This window comes from Eubalaena glacialis, chromosome 8, assembly GCF_028564815.1.
Source record: "Eubalaena glacialis isolate mEubGla1 chromosome 8, mEubGla1.1.hap2.+ XY, whole genome shotgun sequence".
In the NCBI taxonomy this organism is placed as follows: Eukaryota; Metazoa; Chordata; class Mammalia; order Artiodactyla; family Balaenidae; genus Eubalaena; species Eubalaena glacialis.
Window position 1 is genome coordinate 83437462 of NC_083723.1, and position 27823 is coordinate 83465284.

Consider the following 27823-nt stretch of genomic DNA (forward strand, 5'->3'; position numbering starts at 1 on the left):
GTTTATTCCTATAACAGCATTTATTTTTGTTGTATTTGATATTAACTATATAAAGCAATTAATATTTTAATAAATAAAACAAAGGCTACTGCACAGTACAGTAATTTTTTAAAGACTCAATTTCTTTTTTTAATTAATTAGTTTATTAATTTATTAATTTATTTATTTATGGCTGTATTGGGTCTTCGTTGCTGCACACGGGCTTTCTCTAGTTGCGGCGAGCAGGGGCTACTCTTCGCTGTGGTGCGCGGGCCTCTCATTGCGGTGGCTTCTCTTGTTGTGGAGCACGGGCTTTAGGCACGTGGGCTTCAGTAGTTGTGGCACACAGGCTCAGTAGTTGCGGCTCCCGGGCTCTAGAGTGCAGGCTCAGTAGTTGTGGTGCACGGGCTTAGTTGCTCCACAGCATGTGGGATCTTCCCGGACCAGGGCTCGAACCCGTGTCCCCTGCATTGGCAGGTGGATTCTTAACCACTGCGCAACCAGGGAAGTCCCAATTATTGATTTACTTATATTTCTTCCACTAAACTCTAGGTTCCTTGTGGGCAAGAACCTTTCTGAAGTCTATCCTAGGCAGATATTTTCTCCTCTCCTTTGCCTCCAACTCCTCCCCCCAGGAACAATTTATGACTCTATTTCTGTGCCCTGTTTCCAGATTGGGGGTGGGGTGGAGTGGGGTGGAAAGCACACAGGCTTTGGGGCCAAAATGGTGCAGGTTTAACTCCTGGTTCTGCTCTTCCTCAGTTGTGTGCCCTTGGGCAAGTCACTTCATTCTTCTGAACCTTTGCTCATACATAAAAGAGGGATGATATTGACATCTACCAGGAGCAGATCAAAAAGTGACTATACTATTCCCGTGAGCAGTATGTCAGCAAAATACACAAAAATCATCAGCACTGGCACTATACAGCTTTAAGAAAGGACAAGCTATCTTGAAAAAAAATAGTAATAATAGTCAATTCAAAGTTGTGAGGTATGAGCACCATCCCACTCAACCTAAGGGGTTCAGCACTGATTGGAACTGCTGGAAGAAGCCCCGCTGAAAAGAGCACCCAGGACTCCTCTTCTGGTACAGTTTATTAAGGGTCAAGATGCCCTTTGAGCCAGTGTGTCCACTTGTAGTTACCTACTCTTAGGGATACAGCTTAAAATATGGGAATATCTAGATGCATGAGGATTTTTATCACAGCATTCCTGTAAAGAATGAAAAACTGGAGACAACCTAAATGTCCAACATATATTCTCTCTCTCACACACACACACACACACACACAAACATACACACACACGCACATTATGTGGCAACTTGGAAAAATGCTTAAGATACAACATTCAGTAAAAAAAAAATTAAAAAAAAATTAGAATACAAAACTGTATCCACACTGTAATTATGACTGTAAGAATAAGTCATAGATATAAAGACTTCAGGAAGGATGCCAAAATGACAGCAGGGATTATATTCAGGATTTTTTTCTTTTACCCTTTATCAAATGTTCTACAAGATAAGTATATTATTTTTATGACAAAATCTCATTTTGTAAAAGATGAATGAAGGAGGACTGGTGACTAAGAAACTGAGGCAATGTCGCAAAGTGAGTTTATCCAGAAGGTGGTGAAAACACGTCAGCCACTGAAACTGTAAGCAAAAGTAGTCAGTGCCTTCTGAAAACTTCCACCTATCACATTCCCAAAAGGAAACATGTACGTCGCCTGAATTCTGTTGAACTGGCTTTTGGAGAAAGACAACATAAGGGACATTTGGTGACACTTCAGTTATCTAAAATGGCATGGACATATGGCATCTCGAGGGCTGGGAGAGCTCATTCTGTGATGATTCCAAAACTCCAGACATCTGCTCCAGATAAATACTGTCAAGAGAAGGGAGCGGAGCTGAGGTGTCGGAGCCGGCGTTCCTCACGGGGAGCTCTGGTCTGAAACGCCGGATTGGAGGCCTCTGCGGGCGGCACCCTATGAGCAAGTGGAACTAGGCTGAGCACCAAGGGGAAAAAAGATACATGAGAAATACATCTACACGTGGAACTGCTCCTACAGAACACCCACTGAACGCGGGCAGAAGACGTCAGACCTCCCAAAAGGCAAGAAAATCCCCACGTACTTGGGTAGGGCAAAAGAAAAAAGAAATAACAGAGACAAAAGAATAGGGACGGGACCTGCACCAGTGGGAGGGAGCTGTGAAGGAGGAAAGGTTTCCACACACTAGGAAGCCCCTTCGCGGGCAGAGACTGCGGGTAGCAGAGGGGGGAAGCTTCGGAGCCACGGAGGAGAGCGCAGCCACAGTGGGGCGGAGGGCAAAGCGGAGATTCCCGCACAGAGGAGCGGTGCCGAGCAGCACTCACCAGCCCGAGAGGCTTGTCTGCTCAGCCGCCGGGGCGGGCGGGGCCTGGGAGCTGGGGCTCGGGCTTCGGTGCTAGCCCGGAGGGAGTCCGGGAAAAAGACTGCAGCTGCCAAAGAGGCAAGAGAATTTTTCTTGCCTCTTTGTTTCGCGGCGCGCAAGGAGAGGGGATTCAGAGCGCCGCCTAAACGAGCTCCAGAGACGGGCGCGAGCCGCGGCTATCAGCGCGGATGCCACAGCAACAGGGACGCAGAGGGAAAAACGGAGAGATTCCCGCACAGAGGCTCGGCGCCGAGCAGCACTCACCAGCCCGAGAGGCTTGTCTGCTCACCCGCCGGGGCGGGCGGGGGCTGGGAGCTGAGGCGCGGGCTTCGGTCGGATCCCAGGGAGAGGACTGGGGTTGGCTGCGTGAACACAGCCTGAGGGGTCTAGCGCACCACAACTAGCCAGGAGGGTGCACGAGAAAAAGTCTGCAGCTGCCGAAGAGGCAGGAGACTTTTTCTTGCCTCTTTGTTTCGCGGCGCGCAAGGAGAGGGGATTCAGAGCGCCACTTAAACGAACTCCAGAGACGGGCGCGAGCCGCGGCTATCAGCGCGGACCCCAGAGACGGGCATGAGACGCTAAGGCTGCTCCTGCCGCCACCAAACAGCCTGTGTGCGAGCACAGGTCATTCTCCACACCGCCCCTCCCGGGAGCCTGTGCAGCCCGCCACGGCCAGGCTCCCGTGATCCGGGGACAACTTCCCGGGGAGAGCGCACGGCGCGCCTCAGGCTGCTGCAACGTCACGCCGGCTTCTGCCGCCGCAGGCTCGCCCCGCCTCCTCCGCACCGCTCCCTCCCCCCGGCCTGACTGAGCCAGAGCCCCCGAAGCAGCTGCTCCTTTAACCCCGTTCTGTCTGGTTGGGGAACAGACGCCCTCAGGCGACCTACATGCAGAGGCGGGTCCAAATCCAAAGCTGAACCCCAGGAGCTGTACGAACAAAGAAGAGAAAGGGAAATCTCTCCCAGCAGCCTCAGGAGCAGCGGATTAAAGCTCCACAAACAACTTGATGTGCCTGCATCTGTTGAATACCTGAATAGACAACGAATCATCCCAAATTTAGGAGATGGACTTTGGGAGCAGGATATATTAACTTTTCCCCTTTTCCTTTTTTTTGTGAGTGTAGATGTGTATGCTTCTGGGTGAGATTTTGTCTGTATAGCTTTGCTCTCACCGTTAGTCCTAGGGTTAGGTCCGTCCGTTTTTGTTTTTTTTTTTTTTTCCCTAATAAATGTTTTCTTAATAATTTTTTCCTTATTTTCTATTTTTAAAAAAATTTTTAATAAGTTTTTTCATATTTTTTATTTTAAAAAATTAAAAAATTTTTTTTCTTAATAAATTTACTCTTAATAATTTTTTTTCTTATTTTTTATTATAATTGCTTTATTTTATTTTATTTTATCCTCTTTTTTTCTTTCTTTCCATTTTTTCTCCCTTTTATTCTGAGCCGTGTGGATGAAAGGCTCTTGGTGCTCCAGCCAGGCATCAGGGCTGTGCCTCTGAGGTGGGAGAGCCAACTTCAGGACACTGGTCCACAAGAGACCTCCCAGCTCCACGTAATACCAAACGGCGAAAATCTCTCACAGATCTCCATCTCAACATCAAGACCCAGCTTCACTCAACGACCAGCAAGCTACAGTGCTGGACACCCTATGCCAAACAACTAGCAAGAGAGGAACACAGCCCCATCCATTAACAGAGAGGCTGCCTAAAATCATAATAAGGCCACAGACACCCCAAAACACACCACCAGACGTGGACGAACCCACCAGAAAGACAACATCCAGCCTCATCCACCAGAACACAGGCACTAGTTCCCTCCACCAGGAAACCTACACAACCCACTGAACCAACCTTAGCCACTGGGGACAGATACCAAAAACAACGGGAACTACGAACCTGCAGCCTGTGAAAAGGAGACCCCAAACACAGTAAGATAAGCAAAATGAGAAGACAGAAAAACACACAGCAGATGAAGGAGCAGGGTCAAAACACAGCAGACCTAACAAATGAAGAGGAAATAGGTAGTCTACCTGAAAAAGAATTCAGAATAATGATAGTAAGGATGATCCAAAGTCTTGGAAATAGAATAGACAAAATGCAAGAAACATTTAACAAGGACGTAGAAGAACTAAAGAGGAACCAAGAAACGATGACAAGCACAATAAATGAAATTAAAAATACTCTAGATGGGATCAATAGCAGAATAACTGAGGCAGAAGAACGGATAAGTGACCTGGAAGATAAAATGGTGGAAATAACTACTGCAGACCAGAATAAAGAAAAAAGAATGAAAAGAACTGAGGACAGTCTCAGAGACCTCTGGGACAACATTAAACGCACCAACATTCGAATTATAGGGGTCCCAGAAGAAGAAGAGAAAAAGAAAGGGACTGAGAAAATATTTGAAGAGATTATAGTTGAAAACTTCCCTAATATGGGAAAGGAAATAGTTAATCAAGTCCTGGAAGCACAGAGAGTCCCATACAGGATAAATCCAAGGAGAAACACACCAAGACACATATTAATCAAACTATCAAAAATTAAATATAAAGAAAACATATTAAAAGCAGCAAGGGAAAAACAACAGATAACACACAAGGGCATCCCCATAAGGTTAACAGCTGATCTTTCAGCAGAAACGCTGCAAGCCAGAAGGGAGTGGCAGGATATACTTAAAGTGATGAAGGAGAAAAACCTACAACCAAGATTACTCTACCCAGCAAGGATCTCATTCAGATTTGATGGAGAAATTAAAACCTTTACAGACAAGCAAAAGCTGAGAGAGTTCAGCACCACCAAACCAGCTTTACAACAAATGCTAAAGGAACTTCTCTAGGCAAGAAACACAAGAGAAGGAAAACACCTACAATAACAAACCCAAAACATTTAAGAAAATGGGAATAGGAACATACATATCGATAATTACCTTAAATGTAAATGGATTAAATGCTCCCACCAAAAGACACAGACTGGCTGAATGGATACAAAAACAAGACCCATATATATGCTGTCTACAAGAGACCCACTTCAGACCTAGAGACACATACAGACTGAAAGTGAGGGGATGGAAAAAGATATTCCATGCAAATGGAAATCAAAAGAAAGCTGGAGTAGCAATTCTCATATCAGACAAAATAGACTTTAAAATAAAGACAATTACAAGAGACAAAGACGGACACTATATAATGATCAAGGGATCGATCCAAGAGGAAGGTATAACAATTGTAAATATTTATGCACCCAACATAGGAGCACCTCAATACATAAGGCAAATACTAACAGCCATAAAAGGGGAAATCGACAGTAACACAATCATAGTAGGGGACTTTAACACCCCACTTTCACCAATGGACAGATCATCCAAAATGAAAATAAATAAGGAAACACAAGCTTTAAATGATACATTAAACAAGATGGACTTAATTGATATTTACAGGACATTCCACCCAAAAACAACAGAATACACATTTTTCTCAAGTGCTCATGGAACATTCTCCAGGATAGATCATATCTTGGGTCACAAATCAAGCCTTGGTAAATTTTAAAAAATTGAAATCGTATCAAGTATCTTTTCCGACCACAACGCTATGAGACTAGATATCAATTACAGGAAAAGATCTGTAAAAAATACAAACACATGGAGGCTACACAATACACTACTTAATAATGAAGTGATCACTGAAGAAATCAAAGTGGAAATCAAAAAATACCTAGAAACAAATGACAATGGACACACGACGATCCAAAACCTATGGGATGCAGCAAAAGCAGTTCTAAGAGGGAAGTTTATAGCAATACAAGCCTACATCAAGAAACAGGAAACATCTCGAATAAACAACCTAACCTTGCACCTAAAGCAATTAGAGAAAGAAGAACAAAAAAACCCCAAAGCTAGCAGAAGGAAAGAAATCATAAAGATCAGATCAGAAATAAATGAAAAAGAAATGAAGGAAACAATAGCAAAAATCAATGAAACTAAAAGCTGGTTCTTTGAGAAGATAAACAAAATTGATAAACCATTAGCCAGACTCATCAAGAGAAAAAAGGAGAAGACTCAAATTAATAGAATTAGAAATGAAAAAGGAGAAGTAACCACTGACACTGCAGAAATACAAACGATCATAAGAGATTACTACAAGCAACTCTATGCTAATAAAATGGACAACCTGGAAGAAATGGACAGATTCTTAGAAATGCACAACCTGCCGAGACTGAACCAGGAAGAAATAGAAAATATGAACAGACCAATCACAAGCACTGAAATTGAAACTGTGATTAAAAATCTTCCAACACACAAAAGCCCAGGACCAGATGGCTTCACAGGCGAATTCTATCAAACATTTAGAGAAGAGCTAACACCTATCCTTCTCAAACTCTTCCAAAATATTGCAGAGGGAGGAACACTCCCCAACTCATTCTACGAGGCCACCATCACCCTGATACCAAAACCAGGCAAAGATGTCACAAAGAAAGAAAACTACAGGCCAATATCACTGATGAACATAGATGCAAAAATCCTCAACAAAATACTAGCAAACAGAATCCAACAGCACATTAAAAGGATCATACACCATGATCAAGTGGGGTTTATTCCAGGAATGCAAGGATTCTTCAATATACGCAAATCAATCAACGTGATACATCATATTAACAAATTGAAGGAGAAAAACCATATGATCATCTCAATAGATGCAGAGAAAGCTTTCGACAAAATTCAACACCCATTTATGATAAAAGTCCTGCAGAAAGTAGGCATAGAGGGAACTTTCCTCAACATAATAAAGGCCGTATATGACAAACCCACAGCCAACATTGTCCTCAATGGTGAAAAACTGAAACCATTTCCACTAAGATCAGGAACAAGACAAGGTTGCCCACTCTCACCACTATTATTCAACATAGTTTTGGAAGTGTTAGCCACAGCAATCAGAGACGAAAAAGAAATAAAAGGAATCCAAATCGGAAAAGAAGAAGTAAAGCTGTCACTGTTTGCAGATGACATGATACTATACATAGAGAATCCAAAAGATGCTACCAGAAAACTACTAGAGCTAATCAATGAATTTGGTAAAGTAGCAGGATACAAAATTAATGCACAGAAATCTCTTGCATTCCTGTATACTAATGATGAAAAATCTGAAAGTGAAATTAAGAAAACACTCCCGTTTACCATTGCAACAAAAAGAATAAAATACCTAGGAATAAACCTACCTAAGGAGACAAAAGACCTGTATGCAGAAAATTATAGGACACTGATGAAAGAAATTAAAGATGATACAAATAGATGGAGAGATATACCATGTTCTTGGATTGGAAGAATCAACATTGTGAAAATGACTCTGCTACCCAAAGCAATCTACAGATTCAATGCAATCCCTATCAAACTACCACTGGCATTTTTCACAGAACTAGAACAAAAAATTTCACAATTTGTATGGAAACACAAAAGACCCCGAATAGCCAAAGCAATCTTGAGAACGAAAAATGGAGCTGGAGGAATCAGGCTCCCTGACTTCAGACTATATTACAAAGCTACAGTAATCAAGACAGTTTGGTACTGGCACAAAAACAGAAATATAGATCAATGGAACAGGATAGAAAGCCCAGAGATAAGCCCACGCACATATGGTCACCTTATCTTTGATAAAGGAGGCAAGCATATACAGTGGAGAAAAGACAGCCTCTTCAATAAGTGGTGCTGGGAAAATTGGACAGGTACATGTAAAAGTATGAAATTAGAACACTCCCTAACACCATACACAAAAATAAACTCAAAATGGATTAAAGACCTAAGTGTAAGGCCAGACACTATCAAACTCTTAGAGGAAAACATAGGCAGAACACTGTATGACATAAGTCACAGCAAGATCCTTTTTGACCCAGGTCCTAGAGAAATGGAAATAAAAACACAAATAAACAAATGGGACCTAATGAAACTTAAAAGCTTTTGCACAGCAAAGGAAACCATAAACAAGACCAAAAGACAACCCTCAGAATGGGAGAAAATATTTGCAAATGAAGCAACGGACAAAGGATTAATCTCCAAGATTTACAAGCAGCTCATGCAGCTCAATAACAAAAAAACAAACAACCCAATCCAAAAATGGGCAGAAGACCTAAATAGACATTTCTCCAAAGAAGAGATACAGATTGCCAACAGACACATGAAAGAATGCTCAACATCATTAATCATTAGAGAAATGCAAATCAAAACTACAATGAGGTATCATCTCACACCGGTCAGAATGGCCATCATCAAAAAATCTAGAAACAATAAATGCTGGAGAGGGTGTGGAGAAAAGGGAACACTCTTGCACTGTTGGTGGGAATGTAAATTGATACAGCCACTATGGAGAACAGTATGGAGGTTCCTTAAAAAACTAAAAATAGAACTACCATATGACCCAGCAATCCCACTACTGGGCATATACCCTGAGAAAACCATAATTCAGAAAGAGTCATGTACCAAAATATTCATTGCAGCTCTGTTTACAATAGCCAGGACATGGAAGCAACCTAGGTGTCCATCATCGGATGAATGGATAAAGAAGATGTGGCACATATATACAATGGAATATTACTCAGCCATAAAAAGAAATGAAATGGAGGTGTTTGTAATGAGGTGGATGGAGTTAGAGTCTGTCATACAGAGTGAAGTAAGTCAGAAAGAGAAAAACAAATACAGTATGCTAACACATATATATGGAATCTAAGGGAAAAAAAAAAAAAAGAGGTCATGAAGAACCTAGTGGCAAGATGGGAATAAAGACACAGACCTACTAGAGAATGGACTTGAGGATATGGGGAGGGGGAGGGGTGAGATGTGACAGGGTGAGAGAGTGTCATGGACATATATACACTACCAAATGTAAAATAGATAACTAGTGGGAAGCAGCCGCATAGCACAGGGAGATCAGCTCGGTGCTTTGTGACCACCTAGAGGGGTGGGATAGGGAGGGTGGGAGGGAGGGAGATGCAAGAGGGAAGAGATATGGCAACATATGTATATGTGTAACTGATTCACTTTGTTGTAAAGCAGAAGCTAGCACACCATTGTAAAGCAATTATACTTCAATAAAGATGTTTAAAAAAAAAAAAAAATACTTTCCCTTAAAAAAAAAAAAAAAAAAAAAAAAAAAAAAGAAAGAGAAGGGAGCAACGTCTGTATCCGGGAACCATGGTCAGGAAAGGCCTTGATGGTCATTAGAAAAATGGTGCCCTGTGGAAGCAGCACACACCAAGGCAATGTGGATGTGGGAGAAGGAGGGAAGAGAGAAAGGGCCGAAGGGGAGCGTGCAATGCAGGTAGAACCGTGGTTCTCAGGCCTGCTGCACTCCAAAAACCAAAGAAGCTTTCAAATCATACAGCTCTCTGGGCATTACCCCAGGGATGCTGGTTTAATCACTCATGAGTATACTGTGAAGCCTGGATTAAGAACCACTGAAATAGAAGGTAAATAATAAATCTGAAGAGAATAGAGATTACTAAGTAAAAGACAAGGTTTTCAACTGGGAGAAGATGAAACTACAGCACGGAGGGAATTCGCCTGTGGTTGCTGCTGAGGCCACTGATATTATTCATTAGAAAAGGGAAATAATTTTAGAAACTGTCTGGTCTACTTTATTTTAGATAGATCTCTCTCTCTCTCTCTCTCTCACACTCACACACACACACACACACACAAATACACACACCTCAGAAAGTTGAACTTGAGCCAAGTCACTGAATTCTTGGTGATATTTTATAATTTAAAAAACTACAATTAATTGAGATTTGGGACTATGCTAAATGTTTTTTAAATCTTTTTTTGAAATGATTGTAGACACACAGTAAGTTCCAAAACTAGTACAGAGAGCTTCGACATGCCCATTACCCAGTTTCTGCCAATGATAACATCTTACACAACTACAGTATGTTATCAAAGCCAGGAAGTTGACGCTGACACAGTACAATTACCTAACCTATGACCTTACTCAGATTTCAGGAGTTTTATGCTAAGCGTTTTGACATACACTTTCTCATCTCATCCTCCCATCATTACTATTTCCATTTTGCAGAAAAGAAAACTGAGGCCAGGAGAAGCTGAGTAACTTTCCCAAGGTGGTAAGTGACAGGATTAGGATAGAAACTCAGTTTTGCCTGATTCCAAGCTCCAGTTCTAAACCACCTTCCTCTACCAGGTCCCTGTATTGCACACACACACCACCATGGTTCACAGCCGCTGGGGACAAAGGGCTCTGGCAAGACTGCAGGGTGATGCTGGTGACAAGCTCATAGGAGAGGCCTGTGGGTAGCAAGTGTGTGAGGTCACAGACAGGAGAGCAGTAAGTCTTAAGAAGGGCCTTCTAGTTCTCCAGCCCAGCAGCTAAAGCGCCATTTGTAGGCTGAGCTATGTTCTGCAGGAGGAAGGGGCAGGCAGGGAATGAAGCCCAAGATAGCACGTCAGCAGGCGATGAAGTAAGAGTCCATACTGGGCATGAGGAAATGGCAGGAAATGAAGAGAGTAGGCTGATGCTGGCACTTCACTGGGAAGCAGGCAGGAAGCAGGAGCCTAGCTAGAAAGCAAATCCACACCAACAACCAAACCAGAAGACACAGACCCACTCGTCCATGCTAGACCAGGGAGGAAGTGTGGTCTAGTGGTTATATGTGGGTTCTGGAGCCAGAATGTGTGGCCCTAAATCCCACCCACACCTACCAACTGGTGGTCTGACTTTTGGTAAGTTAACTTTGCGCCTCAGCTTCTCCATCTGTAAATTTAAAGTAATAAAAATTTAAAAATCTCCCAGGATTGCTGTGCAGATTGAATAGACAGCATGTAAAGCGTGTAGAAAAGTGCTTGACACATCACCTTCAGTCGGGTTAGCTACTGTTATTACACACAACGTGACTGGACAAGGATTAAGAGGAAAACGCTAGAAACTAAAGAGAGGGAGAGGGTGCCTCAAAGGCCCCTGGTGTCAGAGTGGCTTTTCAGTACTAAGGGACACACCTGAGGGACAGCCAGATAAAGTGAATTCCTTCACACAACACAGGGCCTACAGCTACCTGTACATCTACCAACAGCACTCGGCAGGATGCTGATGCGGAATCGCATTACCTACTACTATAAGGCACTTGCTGGTACCAGACACTATGCTCACTGCTCCACATGCACAGCCCCCTTGACTCCTCACAGGTATCCCTCGAGGAAAAGAAGATTTAATCCCATTAAACGGTTGAGGAAACTGAGGCTCAGCTTAAACTGCCTGCTCAAGGTCACACAGCAGGCGAGGAGTGGAGCTGGGATTAAAACCAGAGCTCAGGCATTCTCGCTATACCCGTCAGTGATAAGATGTAGGCACCTCTTCAGACCATGGGGTTGGGCATAGACATCAGACACTGGCCAGCAGGAGTGGGAGCAGGGAACAGTGTTACATGGCAGAAAGAGGCAAGGAGAAAAAACTTGGAGACCCAGTTAAAAGTCCAGACAATACATTCACACTCCTTTCTCTGGCTAAGTAACGCCTCCCCCAACCCACTCCATGTCACTCTCGCCACTCTGCAATTTCCCATAATTCCAGTGGCACCACCAGGTTCAGGTCAAGATACTGCCTTCCACCAGATTAGAGCACCCCACGGAGCCCCTACCCGCAGGACAGGGGATTATTTAGAGCCTGGATTTGCTGATACACTTCTTCATATTCCAAGTCAAACTTATTTCTGCCCATTAGGGTTGATGCATTTTAGACTAAAGGACTGCCCATACCACCCTTCTTTGTGTCCTTTCTCTCACAAACACCCTCCCTGGGCTCCAGGTAGGATGAAGATATAACGGCTTATAAAACAATGGATGAAAGAAAAATCCAGAGTCCATACTGACACTACAATCTAGAAAGGGAGCAACAGAGGAAGGAAAGGGAAAGCTCTTATTTACCGTCAAATGTCATTTAATAAATGGAGAAAGAATAGTAGTTAGAAATTACCATTGATTCAGGCAGGAATCATCAAGTGATGCTAAAACCACTGCATAAAATTTGTTAAGAAAGAGATTATCAGCAGCCGCATAGCACAGGGAGATCAGCTTGGTGCTTTGTGAGCACCTAGAGGGGTGGGATAGGGAGGGTGGGAGGGAGCCGCAAGAGGGAGGAGATATGGGGATATATGTATATGTATAGCTGATTCACTTTGTTATAAAGCAGAAACTAACACACCATTGTAAAGCAATTATTCTCCAATAAAGATGTTAAAAAAAAAAAAAAGAAAGAAAGAAGAGATTATCTTCATCGTCTCAAAGTTATCTCCCCGCAGATAACTTATTACCTACAAAGGGCAGAATGGCACCTTTACCGGGGACACATTAGGGGAAACAACCTTAATGAAATAATCAAAGCTAACATCACCAGTAATGGGACGATCGACAGCCCTCTTCCAGTGCTACATGGAGGACGCAACATCTACATCACTTATATAGTATTCCTGTCAACATGAATAACCTGAATCAAATTGCAAGGCAACGATCAGACAATCCCAAATTGAGGAACATTCTGCAGCACAAAACATGTGACCCGTTTGCTTCAAAATATTAATGCCATGCAAGACAAAGAAAGACTAAAAAACTGCTTCAAATTAAAGGAGACTGACAACTAAATGTAATGTGTGCTTCAGGAACGGGTTCTGGATCAGAAAAAAAGATTGTCATAAAAGACATTATTGGAACATCTGGTGAAATGTGAATGTGGGCTGTATATTAGATAATAGTATTATATCAAAGTTAAGCTTCCTGAATTTGGTAATTATACTGTGTGTGTAAGAAAATGGTCTCACTCTTAAGCGATACAAGCTGAAGCTGAAAGGTCATGATGTTTACAACTTAAGGTCAAAAGATTCAGAAAAAAAAAAAGATAAATAGATGATAGATTCGATAGCAAGCAAGCAAAAGTGACTCTAGGTGGAAGATAGACAGTTGTTCATTTTACTAGTCTTACAACTTCTCTGAAGGTTTAAAAATTGTCAAAATAGTTTTTTGAAAAACAATGTAGGTACCTACCAGTTGGCTTAGAGCTAGACACAAAAGCCTGATTCAGTGCTACCCGTGGAAACCTAATGACCAAGGAAACTCAGCCCCGACAGGGCCAGACAGGGTCGAAGATAGAATAATTATCAAAACAGTAGAGAAACACAAAATTTAATAAATATAATTCAGCCCCCTGCATACATCCCCTTTCTAATTCTCAATCTGGACGATTTTCAAAGAATGAAACTGATGTACAGATCAAGGTTTGGATCCCGGAATCCGAGTTTGCTATTTGATTCACATCCTCCTGTTTCTGGCTTTGCAGAGTGTGCACAAGTTATACTCTCGGGCAGTTTGCAATGTGTCTGCTTCCGAGTACTTGACCCCATCACCTGAGCCAGAATCACCATCCCTTCCAAAGGAGGACAAGCATGTCTACAGCTCTTGTTCAAATAACCATCCTTCCCCAACCGAGCTGGCCTCTGGGGTCTAGAGGTAATTCATCTTAGCAAATTCAACTCCTGCTGCACTTAACAGTAATCAATAAATGGGGAGCAGCTAGACTACAGTTATGGGGCTGTCTATTCAATAACCATTAGCTGCTACTACATTTAAAAGAAATAGAAAAGAAAACGGTCCCTGTTCCAATCCATGTGGGAAGACATATTTTCACAAGTGTCTTCCCCAGATTGTCCATGCTCTTCCTCCATAGGTTTTTAAATCCCACGCTGTTCTCCAGCTCCATTATTCCATCTCTGCTGCCGGGCAGAAAACCTTAGTCTTGATGTTCTGTGTATAGAGGGCAGAGGCATGAAAATATAAATCCTAATTCTGTAATTTAATTAGAAAAAAATATGCAGTCTTCTTTCTGCTTCCCCAAAGATTTCCAAAAGCTCCGAAGATCTCTGCTTATGGAATAAAAGTGAACCTTCTTCTCGTGGCAAACAATGCCCTGCCATATTTGGTCTCAACTTTACTTTTCCAATACTGCCTCACTTTCACATGCCTTAGACACAAATCCAACAGTTCCTTCAACATATGCCGTGTCTTCCTGCCTCCTGAACCTGGCTAACACCGTTCCTTTTGCTTCCCTTTTATGTCCACCATGATCCAGGCTGGCCTGTTTCAATGGTTACACCAAGTGCCATTCAACATATTCACTGATCCACGTGAGGTCCGGGGGCAATGGTATGTGCTGGTCCAGTTCACCTCAAGTGGCTCCAGTGCCGGGCATGGGATGTGACTGCAGAACAAGCACTGAGCACTTGAATGGGAAGAGAGCATCTGTTGTTAGAAAGATTCAATAAGAAGGAAATCTCTCCTTTCCTTTTAGCAAGGGCAGAAACCCTGCCTTAAGGCTGCAAGTGGGAACAAAAATTTCTACACAGTAAAACACAAGGTAACATTATCGTGAGGTTCATAACATAACCCGGGATCCCCCACTGCTGAGGACAGGGACCAATCACCAATCAAGGGATATCCAGACTTGCATTACCACAGGGCACAGTTTCAAAGGGTTCTGCTCTATTTTTATTTAGGGAACCTTAATTTTACTGCAGAAAAACCAATGAGGTAAAGTCATTCATCACTGAAAGTTTCTAAGGCATAACATATGGTGCTTCTGAGGTATTTCCCAGTGTAGGGTCCCATATCAGTTAGGCCAATCTGTCTCTTTACCTCATCCACCATTAAGACTTAGCCCAAGGCCTGGTCCTGGGGAAGAGGAGGATATAATGTAGGAGAAGCAGGAAGCCAGAGACCCAGCTTTTCAGACTTGGGGAATTATAGGGAGACGAGGTAGACGGGGCAGGAGTGAGACTTCCTCTTCTCTTTCTAGAGGGACATCTACCCATAAACCAGAAGGTCCACACCTGAGTAAACTCTGTGGCCAGTAGAGTCAGGTAGAAGGAGGCTGGGTTTTAGCTTCCCCAAGTTGTCTCTTGGGTTCTGTGTGGTTTGGACAGGCCTCAGAGGTTCCCACAAGCTCCTGAGGTTGAACCTCAGAAGTTATCAGGGATTGTGATTGGGGAGTTGGCCCATGAGGTTGACATGGGGACAAAGTACCCAAGGGCTAAAGGCCAGACCATCTGATCCAGAAGCACATGAGAATCATGACCAGACCTCGATGGGATGCAAAGCACTGCCACAGAGAGATGGGAGGCCTTCCTTCATTTAGAGAGAACTTCAGAGACTCCTAGCACACTTCAGGTCCCTATGTGACCAAGGACAGAAGTTCCTGTTGCTCATCAGGAAACACGGGAGGTTGACCCACGCTGCACACTGGCAGAGAGATGGAGATGAAGCCTCCAGGAGTATCCGAGCCTCTCCCCCGCCTGAAAGTACTGAAGCTCCCCACTCCTCCCTGTGGGATTCTCCTAGGATGACTCACTCACACTTTGTAAAATGTGCTGCTAGGAGTTATTCTGATTTAGGCATATACCAAGGAGTTGAGGACACCTCAGATGAGTGTCATTCCTATGGTGGAACCCTGGCTTCCCCAATAGCCTGATAAGCATGTGTCTGGTTTGAAAAAGGATACACTCTTAAGGGGAAGTTAGCCTTGGAGACAGGTCCACTGGCTGGCAACCAAAGTGTTCAAACCAACTGTACAATGTCCAACATTCTTTAGCATTTCCCTTGTACAAAAGAAACAATTATATTTGGGGTACGATTTTAAATGCTCCCTTCTCATGTTGTAGTTTCTTTAGTTAATCTCAATGTTTCAGCAAAGTCTCCAAAGTGGGCAATAAAAGTACAAAAGACTAAAAAGAATTGTGGCCTGCCCCATGTTCACCCTACCACTAGAGCCCATGGGGAAGATGCAGCATCAAATATAAAATCAAGTACAGAAAACTGGCCCAGGATTTCTAGGCCAGTAGCCTTGAAGCTGAAGCTGTGCCCACAGCACCGAGCTGGCAGTGGTGGTCCAGCAGAGGATAGCAGCATGGTGGGAGACTGCGTTAGCCGGGGCCTTCTCAGAAGCAGGTGCCAAGGAAGGATTAGACATGCAAGAAATTTATCAGGGGGAACATTTGAAAGAGAAAATGGGGAAGGAGCCAGAGGAGGCAGGGAGAGGCGAGATGCAGGTCTGACTCCCAGTGAAGGAGAGAAGGACGGCAGGTTGGGTGGGAGCGTCTTAGATCACAGTGCAGTTCTAAAGAAAGTTCACCAAGGAACTTGGAGTCCTCGAGCTGAAGTCACCATCAGAGGAGTCCCGTGTCTCCCAGGAATGGCCACCCTTAGGATCCCTGGCACTCTTAGTCATTGGCTGAAAGTGCCCTTGAGAAACACAGCCAGAGCCATCACAGGGACAAATATCCTTGCACAGAAGCTGGGGCCATGGGTCAAGTACATTCCCTGTGGTCAGAGATGTGAGAGGTGCATTCACATGGCCACCACAGAGACAAACTCCCTCTTTCCCAAAATACTAGTGGAAGGACCAGGAAGAATGCAAACGGAATGGTGTCTGCATGATATATGCTTTGTCAATTTCCAACATTGGACAATCTGTCTATAAAAACTTGCTTTGCAAAGAGAAGCCTAAATATTTCCCTTGTGGGAAGCCAAAGTTGCAAGAGAAACTCTTCTGAGTTTTAAAAAAAATCAGAATTCATTCTTTCGTTTTTCCCCTTCACAGACCTGAGCAAAACTCTACTGCTTTGGATTAGCGAAGACTAGAAAGGAAAAATGTCAACTCCAGGGAGACAGCACTAAGTCACGGAAGTAGGGGCCCCCCGAAGTTCCCGGTGGGTGACCAACATATGGTGATAGAGAAAGACATGTGACCAGACTTCCCATGAGCTAATTGGGAATTTTAACCCATGACTCATCCCGGGGTGGGGTCTGAAGCTGCAGGGGACGCTACCCCACACCAAGCCATATCATCAGCCAGATTGCACATTTCCTGAAAGTAATCAAGTCAGAAACTGGCTTCTTGGCTATAGTTGTTGGTGGAAAAATGACTGCCAAAAGCCAAAATGAGAATGAGTTCAACGATTTAATTCTGCGTGGAAAACGCAATCCATTAAATGGGATCTGACACGGACTTAATCTCATCTGCGGCCGAGGGTGTTGGCTCAGTGCAGTTCTGCTCTCTGGAACATATTCTTAGTAAGTTATGTATAGAATCAGGAACGCTTTTGCCAAAGCCCAAATAAGTCCATTCTATGTGGGAAGAGAAGTTCATCAATCCCCCTGTGACTCTCCAGGGAGTGAGCACACTCTTCTTCCAAATGCAAAATGATCAAAACCTATGTTGAGTCACACAATTCAAGGTAAGTAACTGAGATGGCCAACGTGCTGGATGGCTTCAGAATTTCCACTACTGCCCAAGGAGGTCAGGCCAGCCTTGCTCACAAAGTACCTGCTGGGCTCATATTCCCAGCCTGGGGCGCACTGCACAGCCCAGTCACAGAAGAAGGGGTCAAGGTGCAGAGGATCAATCCACTCCTAAACAGGATTTTGAAAACTGGGAGAGGAGGAATTAGGGGCTGTCATATTCATCGCCCACTTAATCCTAGCAACAGGACCCAAGGCCACTGCTGTTATTTCAGTTTCCATTTGTAAAATGAGGCAACTGAGAATCAAAACCATGACTCAAAATCACACAGTTTAGAAGAGCATTTGCGAATTCATGCCTGTGGTATTCCAAAGCCCATGCCTCACTCCTCAGAGGGTGGTCCTTGGACCATCACATCACTTGGGAGCTTGTTAGAAACACAGATTCACAGGCTGCAGCCCAGACCTACTGAATGTGGGTCTGCATTTAACAGGATCCCTCAACGAATTTATTGGACATAAAGTTTACCTTAATGGGCTCCTACCAGAAAGGGGTAGGTGGATCAAAAACATAAGTTTGGACTAGAAAAAAAATTTAGTGCAATAGAACAGGGTCAGTCTCATAGGATAAGCCTCAAACTATATATCCAAATTGCACATCCAGATTAGCAGAACCAATCATGCTACCTTATTTCGCCAACAGCAAACCCAGAAGCAGGAAAGCCAAGGTGATGTGGTGGTAGAACATGGTGGACAGGTAAGGCTTTGGAGCCAGGTGGACTGGGTTGAAATTTCCAGCTCTGCCACCTGCTGGGTGGCTTTGGGTAAGTTACTTGATCTCTCTGAGCCTCAGTTTCCTGACCTGCACAACTGGGATAGCAATACACACCTTGCCAGGGTTTGGGGAGATTAAGTGAGCAAACGAATGTACAGTTCCTAGACATAGCAGACACTCAATAAACACTGGTTTCCTTGACTTTCAGTACAATCTGGGCTGGGTCTCACCTTTGCAAATGTGCACACTAGAAGCTGGGGAGATAAAGGGTTCTCAGCAGCCAGCTCTTTCCTGTTCTCTTGGGTCCTCTAGTGGTAAGTACTAAGATTCCGGTCACTAATCAGACTGGCTGGACTGGTCTATGTTCCTTAAGCTTCAGGCTCAGCATATTCTCTCATCTCTTTTAAGAAAAACCTGAGCAGAACAAGGTTCAAAGGGACAGACCGTGAGGAACAAGGAGAACAGGCACCTGGGGTACAGTTCCCAGAAGTGTCTACTTTCGAGACACTCAAGCCTTTTTATTTAGTTATGGTTCCCACTTTCCTCTTTTCAAAAGTCTCAGGTTTTGAAAGAGACTTTTTCATGCCAGAGGCTTCGTGAGCTTTCAGAGCCCACAGGGTCTGCACCTGGACCCACAAAACCCAAGTCTGATCTTATTCACTCTGTGTGAATCCACTCAAAGGCGTGGAGGAGCGGGAGGTGGCTGCCGAGCGCTACCTGCACGTGCGTCCCCAGCTGCTGCCCGCAAGGATGCCCCCACCTACCACGCCCACTTCTGCATCAGGTACAGAAGCTGATAGAAGAGGTGCCCTTGGGACAGAGTATCTCCCACAGATGGAAGTAGCTGAGGGCAAGGGTCCCAGTGAGGGTCCCATGGTCTGACTGCCTCAGGAACAGCTCCAGCACCAATAAAGAGGCATTTCCTTGCCCAAGCAAAAAAAAAAAAAAAAAAAAAAAGATGACCATATTTTGTGGCCCCGAATTCCAAATGCCCTCCAAGTGTGAACAAGGAGAAAGAGAAGGGAGTAGGCAAAGCTATCACTTCTCCCCTGTTGCTCGGTGGTAATGATCCCGCAGAGGAACTATGAGGACAGAGGATGCCAATTCACGAGAACCATGTGTACCCCCGCAGCAAACAAGACTCTGCAGAACTGCAAAGGGCAGGATGTTCACAGTCACATGCCCGGATCCCTTAATTGTGTGTGGGGTTGTGTATAAGTGTGTCCACACACACACACACCCCCACGGCACAGTGGCTGAGAGACTGAATTTCAGAGTCAGAAAAAAGAACCCAACACCTCAATCTCAGCAAAGGGACGACTGTACTGCTTGGTTAAAGAAGTTATCATAGGGACTGAGAGCGCTGATCATGGATGCACCCCTGAAGTTTAAAACTGTAGGAGCATAATGCACTGGTCGTCCTAGATTTTCCAGAGTCACTAATATTGGAGTCAGCAATTACCAGGTTTTTTCACTCCTGGAGTAAAAAGGGAGGTGGGGGGAACACATTGTGATATATTCCTATCACATTATTTAATATCCAGCTATAACTCATTCCTTCTCTGCAATCCAAAAGGCATCTAGAAAACAAGTGGTATTATTACAAGGGCAACCTTTTTTTTTTTTGAATTTTATTTTATTTATTTTTTATACAGCAGGTTCTTATTAGTTACCTATTTTATACATATTAGTGTATATATGTCAATCCCAACCTCCTAATTCATCCCACCACCACCACCCCTGCTTTCCCCCCTTGGTGTCCATATGTTTGTTCTCTAAATCTGTGTCTCTATTTCTGCCTTGCAAACTGGTTCATCTGTACCATTTTTCTAGATTCCACATATATGCGTTAATATACGATGTTTTTCTCTTTCTGACTTACTTCACTCTGTATGACAGTCTCTACAAATGACACAATTTCATTCCTTTTTATGGCTGAGTAATATTTCATTGTATATATGTACCACATCTTCTTTATCCATTCGTCTGTCGATGGGCATTTAGGTTGCTTCCATGACCTGGCTATTGTAAATACTGCTGCAATGAACGTTGGGGTGCGTGTGTCTTTTTGAATTATGGTTTTCTCTGGGTATATGCCCAGGAGTGGGATTGCTGGGTCATACGGTAGTTCTATTTTTGGTTTTTAAAGGAACCTCCATACTGTTCTCCATAGTGGCTGTATCAATTTACATTCCCACCAACAGTGCAAGAGGGTTCCCTTTTCTCCACACCCTCTCCAGCATTTGTTGTTTGTAGATTTTCTGATGATGCCCATTCTAACTGGTGTGAGGTGATACCTCATTGTAGTTTTGATTTGCATTTCTCTAATAATTAGTGATGTTGAGCAGCTTTTCATGTGCCTCTTGGCCATCTGTATGTCTTCTTTGGAGATATGTCTATTTAGATATGTCTATTTATATGTCTTCTGCTACAAGAGCAACCTTGATTCTGCTCTAAATTATTTCTTGGTAAGTAAGCTGTTCCCACATTTTGCTTATAATAATTTATCTGCAACAAATCTCACAACTGACGTTATTACCACAATTAAGGACAACTGCATTAGAGAATATTTACCCTCTAACATTGCTGTTGAAATCAACTATCTTCTTTGGAAGAAAGGATGGTTCCAGGATAGCACAGAATTGTATTAAGGAGACCAGTAAATGAACAACAAATGCCAATACATTTCTGGCTTCCACTGCTATAGGACTGGCATATTTACACCTACCGTGTTTTTCCTACTACACACCAAGTGCTACAAGGAATCAGAAATAAATCCTGACCTTAACAAACTTATAACTTAATCTCTTTATGGAACCAAGACATTGGCACATAATACAACTAGCAGATCAAAAGAAGTTCATGGCCATCAGTACCTTTTCTCTATTAAAGAGCACAGAGGGAATGCAAAGAGAAGGGATGATGGTAATGGAGTTGGACTAGCAAATAAGATGTTCTTTTCATGGGAGCAGCTTTTTAGCTATTCACTGAAGAAGACGATGAACCTGTTTTGAGGTGGAAGGTGTAATTACCAGAAGACAGTATATGAAGGGGTTGACTCCACCAGAGACATTTGGAGATGAGAACACACAGACCATGAGACCCATTCACCCTCCCCTCTTCCCCCCACAGTCACTTGCAGAGAATCACAGGTTCATAGAATGTACTTCTCTCTACTTGAGTGGTTTTTATTTTATTTAAACCTCACAATGCAGTAAACCCTTACTAGGAATAAGAAAAGCATTTGCCTTGCAATTCTGGTCCCGCCACTGCATCAGTCACATTATATAAAGAAATCCAAACCCCTATTCATCACTCCTTTTCAGAACTCATCTATAATTCAGTCCACACTAAGAACCTTCACACAATGAAATGGCTTTTACTGGGCGATTACACACATCACCTGGATGCAAAAGAGAGCACATTTTTCAAGTATATTTCCTGGACTCCAAATCGTGTCTGATTTGTTTATGAGGGAAGAAAAGGGAAGCTTACATGTACTACTAGCCATGTGGAGAGTATGAAAGCCTTATATAATGGAAAGAAAAATGAAAGATGTAAAATTAGAATAACAGGGGGAAAGGAGGGGAGGAAGGCAGGCTGGCAAAATCATTAAATCTTCATTTCTGATACCAGTCCGACTGCGTATTTCAAAAGTGAGTTTGAAAGACCCATTCAGAAAAAAGAATCACTTTTCTATACCACATCCATACCCAGACTGATTTTTATTTAATACAGGTGAGAAGGTAAGGAGACGCCTCATGATGGAAGTGGAGTACAATACAAAAAGAAAACACCAGAGAACTTTGCGGGAAAACGCAGGACTAAACGATGAACAAGAACGGAGTCAACAGCCACCTGGGAAACCACACAAGAAGATCCGCACTGCATTTCAGAAGGCAGCAGCTCTCACTTCTCTTACAACTAGAAAACTTCCCCCAGCAAGGGACTCTAAAGGCACGGGGCTGAGTTAACTCCCACCACGTGCGTTTTCCCTGTGCACTTATCTCCCTGCGTCATCCTCCTTTGAAGCAAAAGACTCATTAATCCAATTCAAACAGCCAATGTTAGTAAATCCTTTGCCTCGGCATTTATATGCCAATACCAATTAAATACCAACAGCAACTTAACTACTGATATGGTCTTCACTACATTCAGGAAATCCAGCCAGAAGTTTAGCGGGCATTACTTCCGACACTACTTCATCAATTCTAATTTACTTAGTGCAGAGAAATAAGGTAATTTGCTGGCCACGCTGACGTGGCATCCAACTGGACTGAAATAACTCCACAAGCAAATAAGAAGGAACAAACTGAGTTGCAATCCACCAAACCTGAAGGACGTTTTCACCAAGGCTTCCGGGCTATCAAGCTGAGGCAATTCATCAGCTAGGATTTCCTCCGGTGGCCGGGGGTCATGGACAATCGTCGGCCGTGGCTTCTCCTTGACATTCCCTGTGAGACCGTCGATGAGGGAGTTCCACAAACAGTTCTGCGACTTAGACCCTGAGGCATGAGGGGGAAAAAGGGGTGCAGGTGAGTTACCAACCAACTCCATGGCCTGCCTTGCCCAACTCGGGATTTTCAAAAGCAGAGCAGGAACACTGACATATGTTTCATGATCTCCACCAACATCAGAGGGCTCCAAAAGGTTTTGGTCAGGCAACTTATGGAGTAACCAGGATTTTTAAAATTTATATACAAAAATAGGTTAATACTCTGAGCATTTTAACTCACAGCTAAGTATTATGAATATATATCCTGTCTCATTTCAGTGGTAATCAACTCCAACTCCTAACAGAGTTGTCAGTATTTACTGAAGTATTTATTCAGCAACTGGAAGTATACAAAGGACTACCATTTTAGAGAACAGCAGGATATTCAGACACAAGTCTCCCCTGTGAACTTATCTTGCCTAAGGCCCAAGTTTCAAGACTGTATTCTGTGGAGACACCCACCCCAAAGAGGGCCCCCCGTCTAAGAACCAGAACCCACTACAGGCAGGTTCATTCTTCTGGAAGATCAAGACTCAAGGAAAACTACACTGGAAGTTTACCAGTACCCTACCCTACAAACACTTCAAACATATGAGATGAACATTAAAGGCAGACATGAAGTAGATATGGTGCCACAAAATAGGGCCTGATCAGCCAGGTAATCAAGGTCAATATCAACAGTGATAAGTTATATCCTTGATACGATGTGATGAAAATGGCACTTTACCTCCATGGTCTTTCTCCCCAAAATATATAACCCGAGAGTACTAAGGATGTTTCTATCTTCTGTAAACTTAATACTTTAACATCTGCCCTACATGCATATCCCAGACATGCCCTGTTTGGACAACCAGAAAATACCCTTGAGTCATCTTGCCTTGGCCTCCTGCCTCCATCACCTCCCCCTTCCTCCCTCCCCTCCATTCCTCAGGAAGAGTCCCCCCTCCAAGGGGCATGCTTTTCAGATACAAACCAACCAAACTAGCATCCACACCCCAACACCTCCCTCACCAAGCTTTCACATCCTGAGCCACTCTCCACCTGCCCCGATAACCCCAGACAGGTACCAGACATCTAGGGACAGCCCCTATGCCCCAGAGCCCACTAAAATTATTCAAACTAGCCAATCCTAAGCCTGCTTACCTGGCAGAACCCATTCCTTCCCACAGAAACCACAGTAAAGACTCTTGCCCATAGTTCCTCCCTCCCTCCGCCTCACAACAACCCCAATGCTTCTCAGCGTGGCCTCTGTGGTATTACGTGTACCCCCTCTTTTGGGATCTGTGAATACTAACAAACTATCTTTTCAATGGCAGTCATCCCCTGATCTGTTGGCCTTACCACACCTAAAAATGATAAAACCCATTAAAACACTCAGTCTAGTCATAGGGAAAAGACAAATCCCAACTGACAGACACTCTGCAAAACATCTGACCAGTACTCCTCAAAACCGTCAAGGTAATCAAAAAACAAGGAAAGTCTGAAAAACTGTCACAGCCTAGAGGAGCCTAAGAAGACATGATAACTAAATGTGGTATCCTGATGGGGTCCTGAAACTAAGAAAGGACATTAGGAAAAACTAAGGAAATTTGAATAAAGTATGTACATTAGTTAATAATAATGTATATCGATATTGGTTCATTAATTGTGACAAATGAACCATACTAATATAAAAGCTTAATAATTGGGGAAACTGGGAATGGAGTATTTGGGAGCTCTTTGTACTATCTTTGCAAATTTTCTGTAAATCTAAAAACGTTCTAAAATTAAGAGTTATTATAAAAATACAAATAAGTATTAAAAATAAATAATAAAAATAGTTATTATTTTAAATGTCTATGAGCAAGTTATATTTTTAAGGTAGAGACTGAGGGCATGACCATTATCATTACCCAGTTACCATTGGCCGGTGCTGGTTATCCTCTTCCCAGAGGAAAGAAAGCCTTTATCTTTGCTCAGATATACTGTCAGGTCTCTGAGTCATGCACCCATGGAGCTGTGTCCATCCAGAGGGGGTTGGCTTTTTCTATCCCATCCGTGCAGAAGGAGGACCTTTTTCTAATTCACACAAAGACTCTTAATGGGGCATGAGGAGGTGGGCATGGAGGGGTAAGGAGCAGTGCCAGCTAATGCACATGCATGTGATCGGTGGGTAGAGAACACATTCGTATGCTCGTGGGGATGCCTCCCTGATCAACCATCCACAGCCCACAACAGAAGAAATCACCGTAGTTTGTTGTGCCTGAAGGTTGTCTCTGCAGCTAAGATCAAAAGAACTTCACACACAAAAGGGAGCACCTCATGAGGACCCCTGAACCTTCACCAAGGACACCCATGGGTCTGAAAACAACTCTTTTAATGACCATGGTCACGAATGACCCTTGGGGGTGTCCCACATCCAAACTGCTTTTGTGTCAATCCAGAGAAAATTAAGGCACATTAAGAGCAGGAAACAGAGCCCTCCAACTCCTGAAATGGAAGACAGCTTTTTCAAAGTCCTAAACACATATCTTAATAAGATCTGGTCCTATTAATGAAAGTCTGGTTTTGTGTTACCGAAGGTCTGGTTCTAGGAGGAAGACAAAAGCAGCAGCCTGTTTTCTTAGGTCTGATCTAAGCGAAGACCTTACAATGAACTCCCTGCCTATTTCCCTTCATTCTTTCATTTACTCATTCAATATACAAACTTTGAATTCCCTCAATATGCCAGATTCCATTCTGGGCTCTCGAAATAGACAGACCAATGAGACTGGTTCCCTTGGGATGAGTCAGCCTATAAGCAATCACAATAAATGGGCAATGAACCATAACTAAGGGACAAAGAAGTCCTAGAAGGGGCAGAGGAGAGCTCCCCCACTCTGCCTCAGGGCCCTGGGGAAAGCCACACAGTGAACGTGAGGTCTGATATGGGTCTAAAGCAGGAACAGATCTTCAGCAGATGGGGAAGAGAGAGAAGAGCATTCAGTGCAAATAGCATATGCGGGGGGGAGGGGCAAGATGGCGGAAGAGTAAGACGCGGAGATCACCTTCCTTCCCACAAATACAGTAGAAATACATCTACACGTGGAACTGCTCCTACAGAACACCCACTGAACGCTGGCAGAAGACGTCAGACCTCCCAAAAGGCAAGAAAATCCCCACGTACTTGGGTAGGGCAAAAGAAAAAAGAAATAACAGAGACAAAAGAATAGGGACGGGACCTGCACCAGTGGGAGGGAGCCGTGAAGGAGGAAAGGTTTCCACACACTAGGAAGCCCCTTCGCGGGCGGAGACTGCGGGTGGCAGAGGGGGGAAGCTTCGGAGCCACGGAGGAGAGCGCAGCCACAGGGGTGTGGAGGGCAAAGCGGAGAGATTCCCGCACAGAGGATCGGTGCCGACCAGCACTCACCAGCCCGAGAGGCTTGTCTGCTCACCCGCCGGGGCGGGCGGGGGCTGGGAGCTGAGGCTTGGGCTTCAGTCGGATCGCAGGGAGAGGACTGGGGTTGGCGGCGTGAACACAGCCTTAAGGGGTTGGCGCACCACAGCTGGCCGGGAGGGAGTCCGGGAAAAAGTCTGCAGCTGCCGAAGAGGCAAGAGACTTTTTCTTGCCTCTTTGTTTCGCGGCGCGCAAGGAGAGGGGATTCAGAGCGTCGCCTAAACGAGCTCCAGAGACGGGCGCGAGCCGGGCTATCAGCGCGGACCCCAGAGGCGGGTGCGAGCCGTGGTTATCAGCGCGGACCCCAGAGACGGGCATGAGACGCTAAGGCTGCTGCTGCCGCCACCAAAAAGCCTGTGTGCGAGCACAGGTCACTCTCCACACCGCCCCTCCCAGGAGCCAGTGCAGCCCGCCACGGCCAGGCTCCCGTGATCCGGGGACAACTTCCCCGGGAGAGCGCATGGCGCGCCTCAGGCTGCTGCAACGTCACGCAGGCTTCTGCCGCGCAGGCTCGCCCCGCCTCCTCCGTACCGCTCCCTCCCCCCCGGCCTGACTGAGCCAGAGCCCCCGAAGCAGCTACTCCTTTAACCCCGTCCTGTCTGAGCGAAGAACAGACGCCCTCAGGCAACCTACATGCAGAGGCGGGGCCAAATCCAAAGCTGAACCCCGGGAGCTGTACGAACAAAGAAGAGAAAGGGAAATCTCTCCCAGCAGCCTCAGAAGCAGCGGATTAAAGCTCCACAAACAACTTGATGTGCCTGCATCTGTTGAATACCTGAATAGACAACGAATCATCCCAAATTTAGGAGGTGGACTTTGGGAGCAGGATATATTAATTTTTCCCCTTTTTCTTTTTTTGTGAGTGTATATGTGTATGCTTCTGGGTGAGATATTGTCTGTATAGCTTTGCTCTCACCGTTAGTCCTAGGGTTAGGTCTGTCCGTTTTTTTGTTTTTGTTTTTTTTTTTTTTACTTAAAAAAAATTTTTTTCCCCTAATAAATGTTTTCTTAATAATTTTTTCCTTATTTTCTATTTTTAAAAAATTAAAAAAAATTTTTTAATAAGTTTTTTCATATTTTTTATTTTAAAAAATTAAAAATTTATTTTCTTAATAATTTTTTCTTATTTTTTATTATAAAAAATTAATAAATCTATTTTTAAAAATTAAAAAAATTTTTTTTCTTAATAAATTTATTCTTAATAATTTTTTTCTTTTTTTTATTATAATAGCTTTATTTTATTTTATTTTATCCTCTTTCTTTCTATTTTTTCTCCCTTTTATTCTGAGCCGTGTAGATGAAAGGCTCTTGGTGCTCCAGCCACGCATCAGGGCTGTGCCTCTGAGGTGGGAGAGCCAACTTCAGGACACTGGTCCACAAGAGACCTCCCAGCTCCACGTAATACCAAACGGCGAAAATCTCTCAGAGATCTCCATCTCAACATCAAGACCCAGCTTCACTCAACGACCAGC

The 27823-nt window shown here is 43.8% G+C and overlaps 1 protein-coding gene across 1 annotated transcript in view; it reads right to left on the minus strand.

Annotated features, from left to right (window-relative positions):
• The window catches only part of PDE1C (phosphodiesterase 1C), a 546503-nt gene that overhangs the window by 379702 nt on the left and 138978 nt on the right, over positions 1-27823 (minus strand). Inside the window, exon 3 of the mRNA XM_061197893.1 lies at positions 22775-22946. Within this exon, the coding sequence (XP_061053876.1) occupies positions 22775-22946 (172 nt within the window). The remainder of the gene's footprint in view (positions 1-22774; positions 22947-27823) is intronic.